Source organism: Geospiza fortis, unplaced genomic scaffold, assembly GCF_000277835.1.
Source record: "Geospiza fortis unplaced genomic scaffold, GeoFor_1.0 scaffold195, whole genome shotgun sequence".
NCBI lineage: Eukaryota > Metazoa > Chordata > Aves > Passeriformes > Thraupidae > Geospiza > Geospiza fortis.
The window spans coordinates 5,154,792-5,168,515 of record NW_005054324.1 but is presented as its reverse complement, the minus strand read 5'-3'; the positions used below and the strand labels follow the sequence as shown (position 1 = coordinate 5,168,515).

At 36.9% G+C, this 13,724-nt stretch overlaps 1 protein-coding gene across 1 annotated transcript in view; it reads left to right on the top strand.

Moving 5' to 3' along the window:
• GRM8 (glutamate metabotropic receptor 8) overlaps positions 1-13,724 on the top strand; it is a 314,925-nt gene that overhangs the window by 245,536 nt on the left and 55,665 nt on the right. Inside the window, exon 8 of the mRNA XM_005420915.2 lies at positions 3,428-3,564. Coding sequence (XP_005420972.1) covers positions 3,428-3,564 — 137 coding nt within the window. The remainder of the gene's footprint in view (positions 1-3,427; positions 3,565-13,724) is intronic.

Here is a 13,724-nt window from a genome sequence, read left to right as displayed (position 1 = left end):
TCACAAAAAGAGACACTTGTATACTTCCACGGCATTTGTTCGAGTGCCATATACTGAATCCAAGTTTGCCTCCTCACATGGGATTAGTTGTTATGGTCAACTACAGTGTTTCTCCACATGGTTTATTATCTGTCCTCTCTACAGCATAAATCAGTTTTTCCACAGAAGTATGCACTTTAATTTGATGGACTATCCAACAAAATATATTTTCTTAGAAAACCTTTTCAATTTGAGGACTATCCATTCTCGTGTCCACTCTTCATTCAGATCATTCACCAGGGTATATTTTTCTTCAGATGAGGTTAACATTTTTAAAGAATATTAATTAACCATTGGTAGTTTGTTTATAACCTTGAGGCATCTAGTTTGTCTTACACTTTCATTTTGTCCTTACACTTTCAAGACTTCTGCTACCATCTTGCAGTCATTATTTTGGAAACCACTGGTAAAATCCACAGGTTTTCTTCAAAAGCCTTTAACTTTGCTTTCCTGGTTATGCAGCTAATGGTTTATTAGCACAATCCAGTCATGCATACCTCCTAGTTATAGTTCATTAAATGTTTTATTCCACAATGGAATGTGAATATAATAAGACATGGATTAAAGCAATAGTTTCCTTGTTAACAGAATATACAAGTTATGGCAGCATTGCTAAAACACAATCAAATATACTTTAGAGCAGGCACTGTGGCTGTTACTGTACTTTCTAAAATCTGCTGTTTAACAAAGGGATAGTGTTTTTTTCTCAGTGTTAGAGAGTGTAAATCTTCTGTGACTTATTCCAGCTTTTAGCAAGCCTGGTTTTATTAACTTGACAAAGGTTGTTTGACTTTTGCCTCATGGGAAAAATCTTGCTGGACTCAGTTGGAGAGGCTGCTGAATTTAGCGAGTTGCTATGTCCCTGTTGATTGTGGTGCTCAGCATGAGATGCTGTTGTGCTCTAGCTGAGAACAGCACTACACCAAAAAAGAAAGGTAGTTCTGGTTTGGACTAGTCAGTCACTTTATGTGTTGTGGATTAACCCCTGCAGCTGAGCGTCACACAGGCTCGATCCTTCCTCAACCAGCTGGACTGGGAGAGAACTGGAAGGGTAAAATTGAGAAAATAGATGGGTTGAGATAAAGACAGTTTAATAAGTGAAGCAAAAGCTGCACACATAAACCAAGCAAAAGGACTTCATTCACCACATGCAGGTGTTCAGTCATCCCCAGGAAAGCATCATACATAGAGTGAGTGACTTAATGCCATCTCCCCAAATGTCTCCTTCTTCCGTCTTCTTCTCCAGGTTTATATGCTAAACATGATGTTTTATGGTAGAGAATGAAATGAACAATATGCCTTGAGTCAGTTGGGGTCATCTGTCCTGATTGGTCCCCTCCCAACTCCTTATGCATCCCCAGCCTCCCCAGTGGTGGAGTGGGATGAAAAGCAGAAAACACCTTGACTCTGTAAATGTTGCTCAGAAATAGCTAAAAACTCCCTGTGCTGCCAACAGTTTTTAGCACAAATCCAAATCAGAGCCCCGACCCACTATGAAAAAAATCAACTTATCCCAACTAAAACCACCAGAAGATCTTTCTAAAGCCAGCCATATATTATAAGCTCACAATCTCATTGCTGAGCATTATAATGTTTTAAGTTCCAATTGGTCTTAAGGTATACCAAGAACATTTCCTATCTGTTCATAAAAATGACTGTTTTTCCATGAGGTCTTCAAATGCTGCTGAGTGGAAAGATGAATTCTATTGTTACTGTACAGTAATGTTTTGAAGGCTACCTCCATAGCTATGAACCAACAACAGCTGAGTATGTGTTTGTTGGGTGGAAAAAATTTATTGCATCAACCTGCAGTGTGAGCAGTGAAGAATAATTTCATTGCTTGAAAGATTGTAGACTGGGATTTTTCTTGCCCTTCATTCTGTCAAAATAATTGGGAGTAAAGCATGAAGAGCTTTCCAAAATTTTCTGTAGAGTTTCTTCTATCTTCATGGGGTCTTAAGTCTTTACCACACATAATTTTTGATACTCTTCTTCCATGGTTGCTCACGTCCAATTTTTGCAGCCAGAATTTTTCTGGCAGAACTGTGAAATTGGCACAGTATTTAATGTGCCACTTGTCACTCTCAAAATACTGTTTATTTCACTGGATATCAATTTTATATGAAAGCTGTTATACAAAACAAAATGCTTTAGAGAACAAAATACTTTATGGGAGAGAGACAGACAGACAGACAAGAAGAATTTATGTTGAAATCTTGGAGTGTGTAGACTGCTCCTATTCTACTAGTTTATTTCTGCTTGATAGGTACCCAGAATTTCAAACTTTTTTTTTTTCATTCTCTGGAAACCATTCACAGTGGACTTAGTGACTCTACGTGGTACATTAACACATGTTATAGCATAGGAATTTACTGTGAACTGGCTATTCTTTTCTTGGGTGTTTACATGGAGAAACATGAAAACATTGTGGGGGCATTTTTTGGTGGTTTGGGTTTTTCCCCCAGTAAAGATAAATTTCATCTCCAGTCACTGAAATAGAACATTAGCATACTTGGATTTTTCTTCAATGGACCTCAACGGTAAATATGATTCACCCATAAATAAAAATTTGGGGAAGGGGAGTAGCTTTTGAAAGGTCTCTGCAGGAGTGCAGGTCCTTGATGTCACCTTGAGGGAATCCATCAAAATGTGTTCTAATTTGGCTGGTCTGGTTGCCAAGGTAGATGTGTAGTTTTCAATCTTTGAACATTTTGTTGATCGAGTAAGAACAGTGTCAATTTATAACTTTGACAGCTTCAGCAATGGCCTTTTCTGTCAGGCAGTGTCATGTATAGAGGAGAGAGCAACAAGCACAGCTGATGTACTTAATTTATTTTGATAAAATATTTTTTCATAGGTGGTCAGTGTTAGAAGCAGCATACTTACTTTGACACAATTTAACCATTTGCATCTCAAGGTATTTTATGAGTATTGGCTCCTAAGTTGAGGATATTAACAACATTTTTGTACTTAACTGGGAAATTTTTAATGTAGTTCATGACAAGATTGCTATTTTTTGCCTACTGACAAGTATACACATCCTAAAGTGAAATATTGTCTTTCTTCATGTCAAAAGAAATGTCTTCATTTCTGTTTTATCCTAGAATTTCCTAATGTTCTATAACACACATAAAAAACACCCTCAACCAAACAACCAGAGAAAAAGACAGCAAAGGATTATATTTTAAAATTATTTTCATAGACTCATAGGGTAGATTTTGTGACGATGATAATATAATACATTTTGTTTTGGGGAGGTTTTTGAATGTATTATCATACTATATTTGCATTATGAAGAACCTGTTCAATTTCTAATTAGAATTTTTTCCTTAATGTGTATTTTTAAAATCCCTTTAAAGGTATTTATTGCTTTTAATATTTTTTTCAGGGAGTGCTGGAACACCTGTTGTTTTCAATGAAAATGGAGATGCTCCTGGACGCTATGATATTTTTCAGTATCAAATCACCAATAAGAGTACAGAATACAAAGTAATCGGTCAGTGGAGCAATCAACTTCATCTAAACGTAAGTACACTGTTTCCCTTAGTATTGTCTTGCTGAAACTGGATGCTCATGGCTTGGATAGGCGCACTGTTCACTGGGTAAAGCACTGGCTGGAGGGATGAGCCATCCAGAGATGATAGTGAATGGAGTTACATCCAGTTAGCAGCTGGTGACAAGTGGTGCTCTCCTGGGGTCAGTACTGGGTCCTGTTTAATGTTTTCATCAATGATCTGGACAAGGTGATCATGTGCACCCTCAGTAAATTTGCAGACAAGACCCAAGTTGAGCAGAAGTGTTGATCTGCTGCAGAGTAGGAAGGCTCTGCAGAGCACTGAGGACAGGCTGGTTGATTGCCATGGCCAATTACATGAGGTTCAACGAGGTGAAGGGGTGAGTCCTACCCTTGGGTCACAGCAACCCAAACAGTCTAGGGGCAAAGTGGCTGGAAAACTGCCCAGCAGAAAAGGTCCTGGGAATGTTGGTTGACACAGCTGATCAGGAGCTGGAGTGTGCTCAGGCAGCCAAGAAGGCCAATGGCATCTTGGCTGTATCAGAAATAGTGAGGCTAGCAGGACCAGGGCAGTAACTGTTCCTCTGTACTTGGCCCTGGAGAGGCTGCAGCTGATAGAATCATAGAATCATCAAGGTTGGCATAAACATCTAAGGTTGTTGAGTGCAACTATCAATCAAACACTGCTTGGACCACCACTAAACCATGTCCCCAAGGCCACATCTACAAGTCTTTTAAATATCTTCAGGGATGTTGATTCCATCACTTCCCTGGGCAGCCTATTCCATTGCTTGATCACCCTTACAATGGAAGATTTTTTTCCTATTATGAAATCTAAACCTGTCCTGGCACAACTTGAAACCATTTCTATCACCCTGTGAGAAAAGACTGACCTCCACCTGTCTACAACTTTCTTTCAAGTAGTTGTAGAGACCAATAAAGTTCCCCTTGAATACTACAAGACATTGAGGGGTTGGGGCATGTCCAGAAAAGGGCAATGAAGATAGTGAAGGGTCTATAGCACAGGTCTTGTGAGAACTGAATGAGGGAACTGGGCTCAGTTATTTTGTTAGGTAGAAAATGAGACTCAGTTATTTTGTTAGGTAGAAAATGAGCCTCAGGGGAGAATTTCCGGCTCTCTACAACTACCTGAAAGAAAGAAGTGATGGGACAGGGGAAACTACTGGAAGTTGCACCAGGGGAGGTTTAGATCAGACATTAGAAAAAAATTTCATCATTGAAAGGGTGATCAAGCATTGGAACAGGTTGCCCAGGGAAGTGGTCGCCATCACTGGGGGTATTTAAAAGATATGTAGATGTGGCCTTTAGGGACATGCTTCAGTGGTGGATTTGGCCATGTCAGGCCAATGGTTAGACTTGATGATCTTACGTTTCTTTTCAACCTAAATGATTCTATGGTTCTACCAATCGGATTATGATACTGACATTGGAGAATACTCATTTGAGTATTAAATTATTTTAAACACTTAAAAAATATTATTTATTCTCTGTCAGTTGGCAGAACAAAGCACTACCCCTCTGTTCTTGAGAAGGCAGTAAAAGCTTGCACAATAGCCTGAATAAAATTGTTTATATTTTTAAGTCAGATGGGTTGTGTAGTTATCAGCTCCTTCAGATGATATTTTCAAATCATTTTATATCTGTTATTCCTCAGAGAGATTAATAAAGTAGGGAAGTAAATAATAACTTTTCCTTTAAAAAAAGGTATGGGGGCAGGTAAATTGCCCAGGTATTTCAAATAATATAAGAGGATGGAAATGTATTTCATAAAAGACAAGTTTGAATTCTAACCACTTCTGATTTGGTTAAAACATAGGGATGATGAACTACTGCAATAAAAATATTCCTTGAATATAAAGGGAGACTTAGGTGTTTTTCTACATGAATAATTAGGATTTGTATTGTCCCTGATTACTTCATAACAGAAGGAATGAAAAACCACAATTTACCCATCTTTAGATGGTGTTTTTAATTGCTGTCTTAATCTCTTTTGCAAGTTTTGGGGTAGTTAAATTCCATCTGTGCTTGGAATTATATTTGGGTTGAAAATTGCTGTCCTAACAAAATTCAGAGGATATATTACATAGATTTGTGTGACAAATAGGCATCAAGGTTTAATTTCAGAAATTTTTGGGTCCAAAATACTTTCTGGAAGAAGATGTCTTCATGTAAAGAGAGAAGAAGAAAAATGAATTTAATCTCTTTCCTTATTAGATATGCAATATACTTGTGTTAGCTGTTTGGGTACCTCTGCAAATACCAATGTTGTTTTGCTAAAGGCTGATGAGAAGGGCAACAGTGTGAATTGATGACTAGGTACACCAAAGGAAGTTCATGAAGTGAATTCAATAAAACCACAAAGAGAAAGTTTCGAATATCTGTGGTTTTCCATGTGAGAGGTTCCTGATGAAGAGTCACAAAGACAGTGTAGTAAATATTTACAAATTATTCTCCTGATCAGACTATTTTGCAATAATTATCTGAGTGCTATCCACAATAACACATATGATAGCTCCCCATTTTGATCCACAGCTGTTAAACCACTTTAGCATATCTACAATTTAATATCTGTAACTACTTGTCAGGGACTCATTTATTTAGTTAATCTGGCCAAATAGAAAAAAATCCTACCAACAGAAGCTGTGTGTTGCAGATTGTGAGGCAGTGTTATTTCCCTTCACTAACCTAAATATCTGTGTGTTGGAGGGCATGAAAGGAAAAAAAATGGTTAAACAAGTTTAATAATAAACATTAATTTCTGGAAAAGGCTACAGTTAGATTCTTATCATAACTATTATGGAATACATTCCATATTTTGATAATTGCTACATTTTTCTGAGAAGTTAGTATTTATTAAATTAACTCAAAAACTGATGCACACATTTTGCACAAATTCTAGTACTAACATAACAGTTATATAGTAATATCAAAGAAGATACTGAAAATTTTGCTTCAGTTTTAGTTTCATTATGATCTGTCTTTTTCTATATCCCCCTAGACATCTAAATTTTTCATTACGCCTGTAATTTTTCAGTCCCATTATTTCTGCCTCATGTATATGCACTCAAGGGAACTCTGAAATATGATTGGATTGATGGGTACTCATACTACTGAAACCACATTGTGCTAACCACATTGACCACAAATCTGACAGGAAAGGATTTATCTAAGGATGCCCTCATTATCTCTCATTAGTTAAGGATGTGTTGAATGTTGTTTGGCTCTCTTTTTCCACCACCATGAGCTCACGTGCTGGATACAACTGGTTTTTCCAGCTCTCAGGCAGGCTCTGTCCAGTATGTGAAGTTGTGAAGATATGGCTGCGTTGTCATCTAATTGCAGGGGTTCCATACTGTTGTCTCCTTATCACAAAAGTTTCACATCTTTTTGGTGTTTCTTGTGGGCAGTACTCCTCACAGCACCAACTCTTTCTTCTTCACAAAGTAGCCAACTAAATCCAATTCCCTTCTCAACCAGCCAACCCACTCTTTTATAGCCCTCTTCTTCTCATTGGTTACAGCTGTGGCCTGTTGAAGTCAGGCCTGTTCCTAATCTTTGCTAATTGGCCCCGCTGCAGCTCCTTAGGGGTAAGATTACTTTCTACGCTCTCTTTTTTTTCTTATATTCTATCCCCCTACATGGGTGGGTTGGCACAGTGCCCTGCAGTGCAAGGTTCTGCTCCCAGCCTTGTGTGAGGGTCCTGCTCTTGCTCCACCACCCCCTGCTCTCACGGGCCAGGGTGTGAGCAGGCACACAGGGCTGGCTCCTCCTGCACACTCACTAAACTCTTAGCAGGTGCTGATGGCAGTTATGACAGATGATGATCTGCTATGGCAAAGCTGTTGCCTCCTCTCACTAGACAAAATATATTAAAACCGAGCAATCATTTTGAATGATTGTCAATACTCCAGATCATCATATTGCAAATTAGGAAGTGCTTTTGATTGCCAATGAATCATAGGGAACACAGTGGATGTTTTCATTAGTTTCCGTGAAAACATCTATATTTATTGAAAGTGAAGCAGTATTAAGATGGCAGAACAATTTTTACCCTGCTGCTCTTTAAAGGAGACGCTTTTAAAATATAATACTTTCCCCCCGTACTCTTTCTCCTCTAGTTTAATTTTAATGAAGACATGTGTAACTATGATTTTTAGTGACTATTTGTAAGCTAGATATCCTCTGTAGATACCTCTACCCTGTTTTTACAGATATTTCTTCCTCAAATTGTGTGTTAACATGTTGTAGCTATGATGTGTTTATGATTATGTTCATCTATGCAGCTGGTATTGTGCTTCAGAAAATTTATCTTTTTTATTAATCTGTTTATTTTCCCTGTCAGAAAAATAAATCTTGAAAGTATCAGGTTTTTAGTACAGTTCAACCCTTGGAAAAATTATTGTAAGACAAACTAGAACATATCTTCCATCTAAATAACTTAATCGAAAGGTTTCCCTTTTCTATTTCCGATTTCCTCATTCCCACTACTTTTCCTTTTCCTTAAGATGCTTTTTGCTAATTTAGATCATATTTTTGCTGCAGGTTTGTTGTCTGGGCTGTGTCTTCTCACCTGGTAGCTAGCCCCAGTCTATCTCTGGCCACCACCTGCAGAATTCAGGGTTGCTCTGCTGATGTCTCTGGCTCCTCAAAGTTTCACTGACTCTGCAGGGTCCTTGTCAAGCTTCAGACTTGTTCCTTTCTCGTTGCAGTGCTGGTTTTCCCTTTGGGCAGGAAGTGCTGACTGGCTGGATAAAGACTCTGCATCACCCTCCCTAAGGGGCTCTTTCTCAGCAGGCTTCACCAGCTGCAGAGACCCTTCTAGCTCTGATGCTGGTTTCTTCATGGAGACTTCAGTAGTATTAATGCTCTCCTTTAGGCTAACTGACCTTTTAAATTTCCTCTGAAGCAACTATAGCTTCCAGATACAGGCACTTCATGACTACTGATCAGTCCTACTCTTGTAATACTTACAAAACAAATGCATCACAATGCTGAAACAGTAGATAAATTAAATTAAGAAGCATTAATGATCTTCCAAATTAAAATTTTTGCATGATTATTGAGTTTGAATAAGGTATCTCAGTCTTTGACAGACACAAGGAAACCCTGAAAGCAAATATTTAGAAATGTCCAACAATAATCTCAAAGAACCTGACTGTCTGATGATTCTGACCATGTAAAAGTACACCTGTTTTAGTAAAGTCCTTTTACTCTCCAAGGGTTCCTGACTTTAAGTGATCTGAATATACTGGAAACAACCAGACCTTTCAAACTTTTAGTATGATTTTCAAGGAATGAAAGAAATAACTGCCTTAGAACTTCTGCTCATTGATGATACATTAACTGTCAGTGTTTTCTGTTTATTTCATAATTTTCTTTTCTTTATCAGTAGAAAAAAGTTAACTTAATTTTCAGGGAAGTCTGATAGTTAAAATGCTTTCTTCCAAAAAAAAAATCTAGTTTTTATGATGAATAAAAATCCAGGCAAAGGTAGCTTTTCTTGCAAAAGTTATGTTTTATTAATATTGCAACAGCATTTTGCATACCAGGTCATATGTAAAAGTTCTCTACAAATGTGTGGGTTTAGCAAATTTGAGCTCTCAACCATGTAATATCTGTTCAAGTAAAGTTGTTAGAAACAAGCTTGCTTTTCATTGCACTTATAATTTGAATCAAGTTCCTTTTATGATTAATAATGAATTCACCCTTAGAAACTCTGTTCTGTATAGCATGTGCTGTTGTAAGGGCTAGACACAGATGTTGACTGGTGGCTTTTGTCAGTGGCAGTGGATGGAAATAGTCCCAGCCCTAAAGTTTTAATAATGACTTCCTGAGTTCCTTTCCTTAGAAACCCATTCAGTTTGGTTTGGTTAATTTCTTTTTTTCTCTGAACATTTATTTTAACATGCTCTGAATGCCTTTAAAAATACTGTTTTTAAAGCTAAGTACCAGTTGGAAAAAGAAAAGTTGAAATGTTAAAGAATTTTAAAATCTAATATTTGATTAAAAAAAAAAAGGCGATATTTTTAAGATACAATTTGAAACAATCTAAGATTGCATTTCAAGCTTATACATTGTTTGGATCTACCAAAATCTGTGTTTAAAGACCCCAATATGAAAGAAATATGTAGATCTAAATCCATATTCTTCCAAGTTAGTGATTTTGGTCTTCTGATGAGTCCTCAGGCAGACACAATTATGGGTGATTTCAAAATCACACATTTAGCTGATGCAGTTAAAATGCTGAAGTGGATATCAACTTGTGTGATACTACTCCTTAAGAAAAATCCAAAGCATATAAAACCCCTGCATGTTTCCTCGGAGCTGTTTGAGGCTGGGTTGGATGGGTTCTCAGCAACCTGATCTAGTGAAAGGTGACCCTGCTCACAGCAGAGGGGCTGGAACTAGACGATCTTTCAGGTTGCTTTGAATGCTCTGCCTTTCTCTGATTCTGTGTTTCAAGTGAAAACATGAATTTTAAAGACAGAATTCACTTGTATTTGTTTTGTTGTTTGGGATTTTTGTGTCTTGTTTTGTTTTGTTTTTCACTGGAGCACAAGAGTTCTGTTAAAATAAAAAGGAGATTTTACAATAACAGATTTCTAACATTCTCTTAGAAATAATAAGATGCATAAGCTTTCACATTTATGGAGTGTATGCACGGAGGATATAAATGACTCAGGGGCATCCATTTTTCCATAATAATCTTGATTTATGACGAAAACTATAAATTAAAATTACACTGATGTGATGAACTATCAGAGAGACAGCCATAACCACCATCAGCCTTAAGCACAGTGATTGGTGAACTAGTAAAAATTGGCAACCTCGCACTGACAGTGAGCTTCCCTTAAGGCAGCCAGATCATAAAGAGATTTGAATCAGTATTTGATTTCTCTTCTTTTCTAGGCCTCATGTCTTGTATCTAATACTGAAGGAATCCATCAACACTGAAATTAGTCAATTATTTTTGAAAGTTACAGATTCAAAATCCATTAGTTCCCTTTCTTGTGACATGGTAAAAGAAAATGACTCAAAAAACTTCTGATGTTTTCCATAACTGCATTAAATAAGTTTCAAGCTTTGCTGTAGGCCACTGTATTTCATTAAAGAAGTCAGAAAGCCTCTTCTTTTCCTGTGGTAGCTATTATATAATTGATAGATGTTTTTAAAATGCTGAACCTAAGCCCTGTGTTTAACAAAAGAACACAGTACAGGGAAATACAAAACAAAAGCACTTAGTGCTGAATATGATTATATCTATAAACAAAATATGACAATCATATGGCCTGCAGGGTGTTCTTCTGCCTGCATGTAATAAGGCAGTAGAGTTCAAACTTTTTCTCAAACAAACCCATGTCATTTGACTGAAAATTGTTGATCCCAAGTTAAAAATAAAACTAAAGGAGACAAGCGGAAATATTTTAGGTTCTTCTATTCTCAAAATTGTACTGCTATCTTTCTTTATTCTACATAAAGCTGAAAATAGAAGAGACTGTTATGGTTTCTAGACTAGTTAGGTTTCACAAAACTAGTCCTGATCTTAGCACTGGTCAAGTAGTATAACTCAGGATTTGTTCTTCCCTACTGTTAGTGTCTTAGGTCAATATGAAAATTGTGTCTGCTAAGGACCAATTCTAGATTAAAAAGATAAGTCAACAGTAGGCTGCAATAAATGAGAAGCGGATACAAGACAAAAAACACAAGAAACATGGAATAAAATTGGGATTTTATGCTATTGAAAGGTTACGGGTTGTATTGATATAAAAAGTTTTGTGATGAAGAGGAAATAGGCTGAATACAGATGTTAAAAGATCATTAAATGTTTTTCAGAAGTGCCCATATTAGACAGAAACTATTTCAGACATAACTGAAAATCAAAACAGAACCTACATTCAAGAGCTAATGACCTTAGAAAAACTGAAGAATGACAATTTGTCTTCCTTCTGAAGTTTTTTACTTTGGTAGTAATAGTCTTTTTTCCCCCTAAATGAAGTGGACTTCTTAACTGATTCTCTATAGAAAAACAAACACGTAAACAAAAAAGAAAACAGATAAAAGATAGCTGCTGGGAAGATGTCCTGAAATTTGATAACCATTTTTTCTTCATTAGAATGATAGGAAATTGCCAGTGAAACAGTCTCTGCTTGAGAGTTAGGATGAATAGTGACTTTTTTTCTCACCTTGTCAGGGTGAGTGAAAGTCAGGTTCCTCAAATGAAGCATGAAGTTGCAGTTCTATGTTTGGCTGTGAATTTGTCACAGGATTCTTGACTGGGTGGTAGATATTTTATAGCTTTTTGTGTTCATCCTTTGTAAGTGGTATGATTAGAATGAATTGTTCTTTGAATAGCCATAACCAACAGGACCAAGAGTATTCCTGTTTTTTTAACAAACTGGAAAGGAATGACAAGCATAGAACTTATGTTTTAAAATATTCTTTTCTCTTTCACAGTAAAAAAAGTGAGCAGTGATAGAACAATAAAAATTCAGGAGCTTTTGAACGAATTCCCAGAGAGTTTTGCATTCATATAGAGGACTTCAGAGCAGGGTTAGCTACTCCCCTGGTACAAGCTAATGTGAGTTTTAGCATTGACACCACCCTGAAATTTACATACATCTTGTAATTTGAAAATTGAGCTGCCCTTTAAAGCTTGAAGCAAATTGTTTAAAAGTCCTTAAAAGCAAAAAATCGCAGATTAAATTATTAAATTAATTATTGCTCATTTGTATTACATAATGGAAGTCTACCACAAAATTAACAATCATTAAAAGGAAAATGAAAAAGGCCTTCAATAGTTATTATAGGATGAAAGAGAATAACCAGCAGCCAACAGAACAGTACTGTATGATTATAGTTTTTTCTGTTTGCTTTGCTGCAATTCTCTTCATCTTGCACTAATATTATTTTAATTACTTCAGGATAGTAATGTAATATTTATCCAGGACTTCTCATCTGGATAAATCCCCAAACACTATTTAAAAATATATTTAAGATAGGGAATTATTTTCTGAATATCCAAAATGGTATCACTAGATTTAATGGTGATATTAATACATCTTAACGCAGGAAATGAAGAATGCATAGCTAATTTAATTGTAACTTCAGCTCACAGTAAACAGATTTAGTGTTGAATATGTCAATAAAATATGCTTGAAATGACTGGGTCAAAGAAGGAGGATTGCAGTGCCCTTTCTGGTAACTGCAGGAATTGAACTCCCATTTTTATGGAAAACTTAGGCATAAGGCTAAGCAATAGCTTTGGAATGGTTAACTGATTTGCATCGCCAGAAGCCATTACAGCAAGGAACTCCTAGGCTTGTGATGTAATTGATCTGTTCTCTCCTTCAGTGCTGTGAGCTCCTTAGCAGAACGGGGACTTCTCTCTGAAAAGTGAAGTAGCTGGAGAGAGTCCAGCTGCAAGCAATTATAATGATCAGCCATCTAAAAGTATGCCTTTAGGGAAAGTAACCTGCAGACTGGGGTTGTTTAGTCTGAAGAAAACTGCATTGAGGGGGGCTGTGTTAATCTCTTCCAATACAGAAAGGATTATTCAGGAAAAGAACTATGTTAGGCATAGTTAATTTGGCTATTAGGAGAAGGAGTGGATTTGAATTACAGCGAGAGATATCTAATGCAGACATGCTAGAAGATTCTAAGGATGAGGATAATTAAGTACTGGGCTGCCCTGGGCTGGTTGGAGTAGGTGAGCTGTAAATACTGATTTTGCATAGTGATTCAAAGATGGGGTCATCACTTCTAAAGTTTTCTGGCTTTCATTTGTTTGGCAGGCTGGATCTTCTAATAATCCCCTCAGAGGCAATGTCCTGTATCCCTTGAGCAAATGCTGGGAGGCATAGGAGCAACTGGACTCCTGTACTTGGTTTTGTGCTGAATACAAGACTGTCTTTAGCAGTCTTTAGCAAGAGCTCTAGAAGAAAGCCCTGAAAGAGTTATGGAGTTATAAACCTGATTATTTATTTAGGATCTTTGCTTCAGGTTGTGCATCACTTTACTAGTTAAGGACAACTTCTCTGCCTGTTTTCCGTTCATGTATAGGACTCCAAGTTGGACTTCTTTTTTACATTCTAGATGCTTAATACATCCCAAACTGATTGAGGTTCCCTTGTGTGGGAAACAGTTTATTATT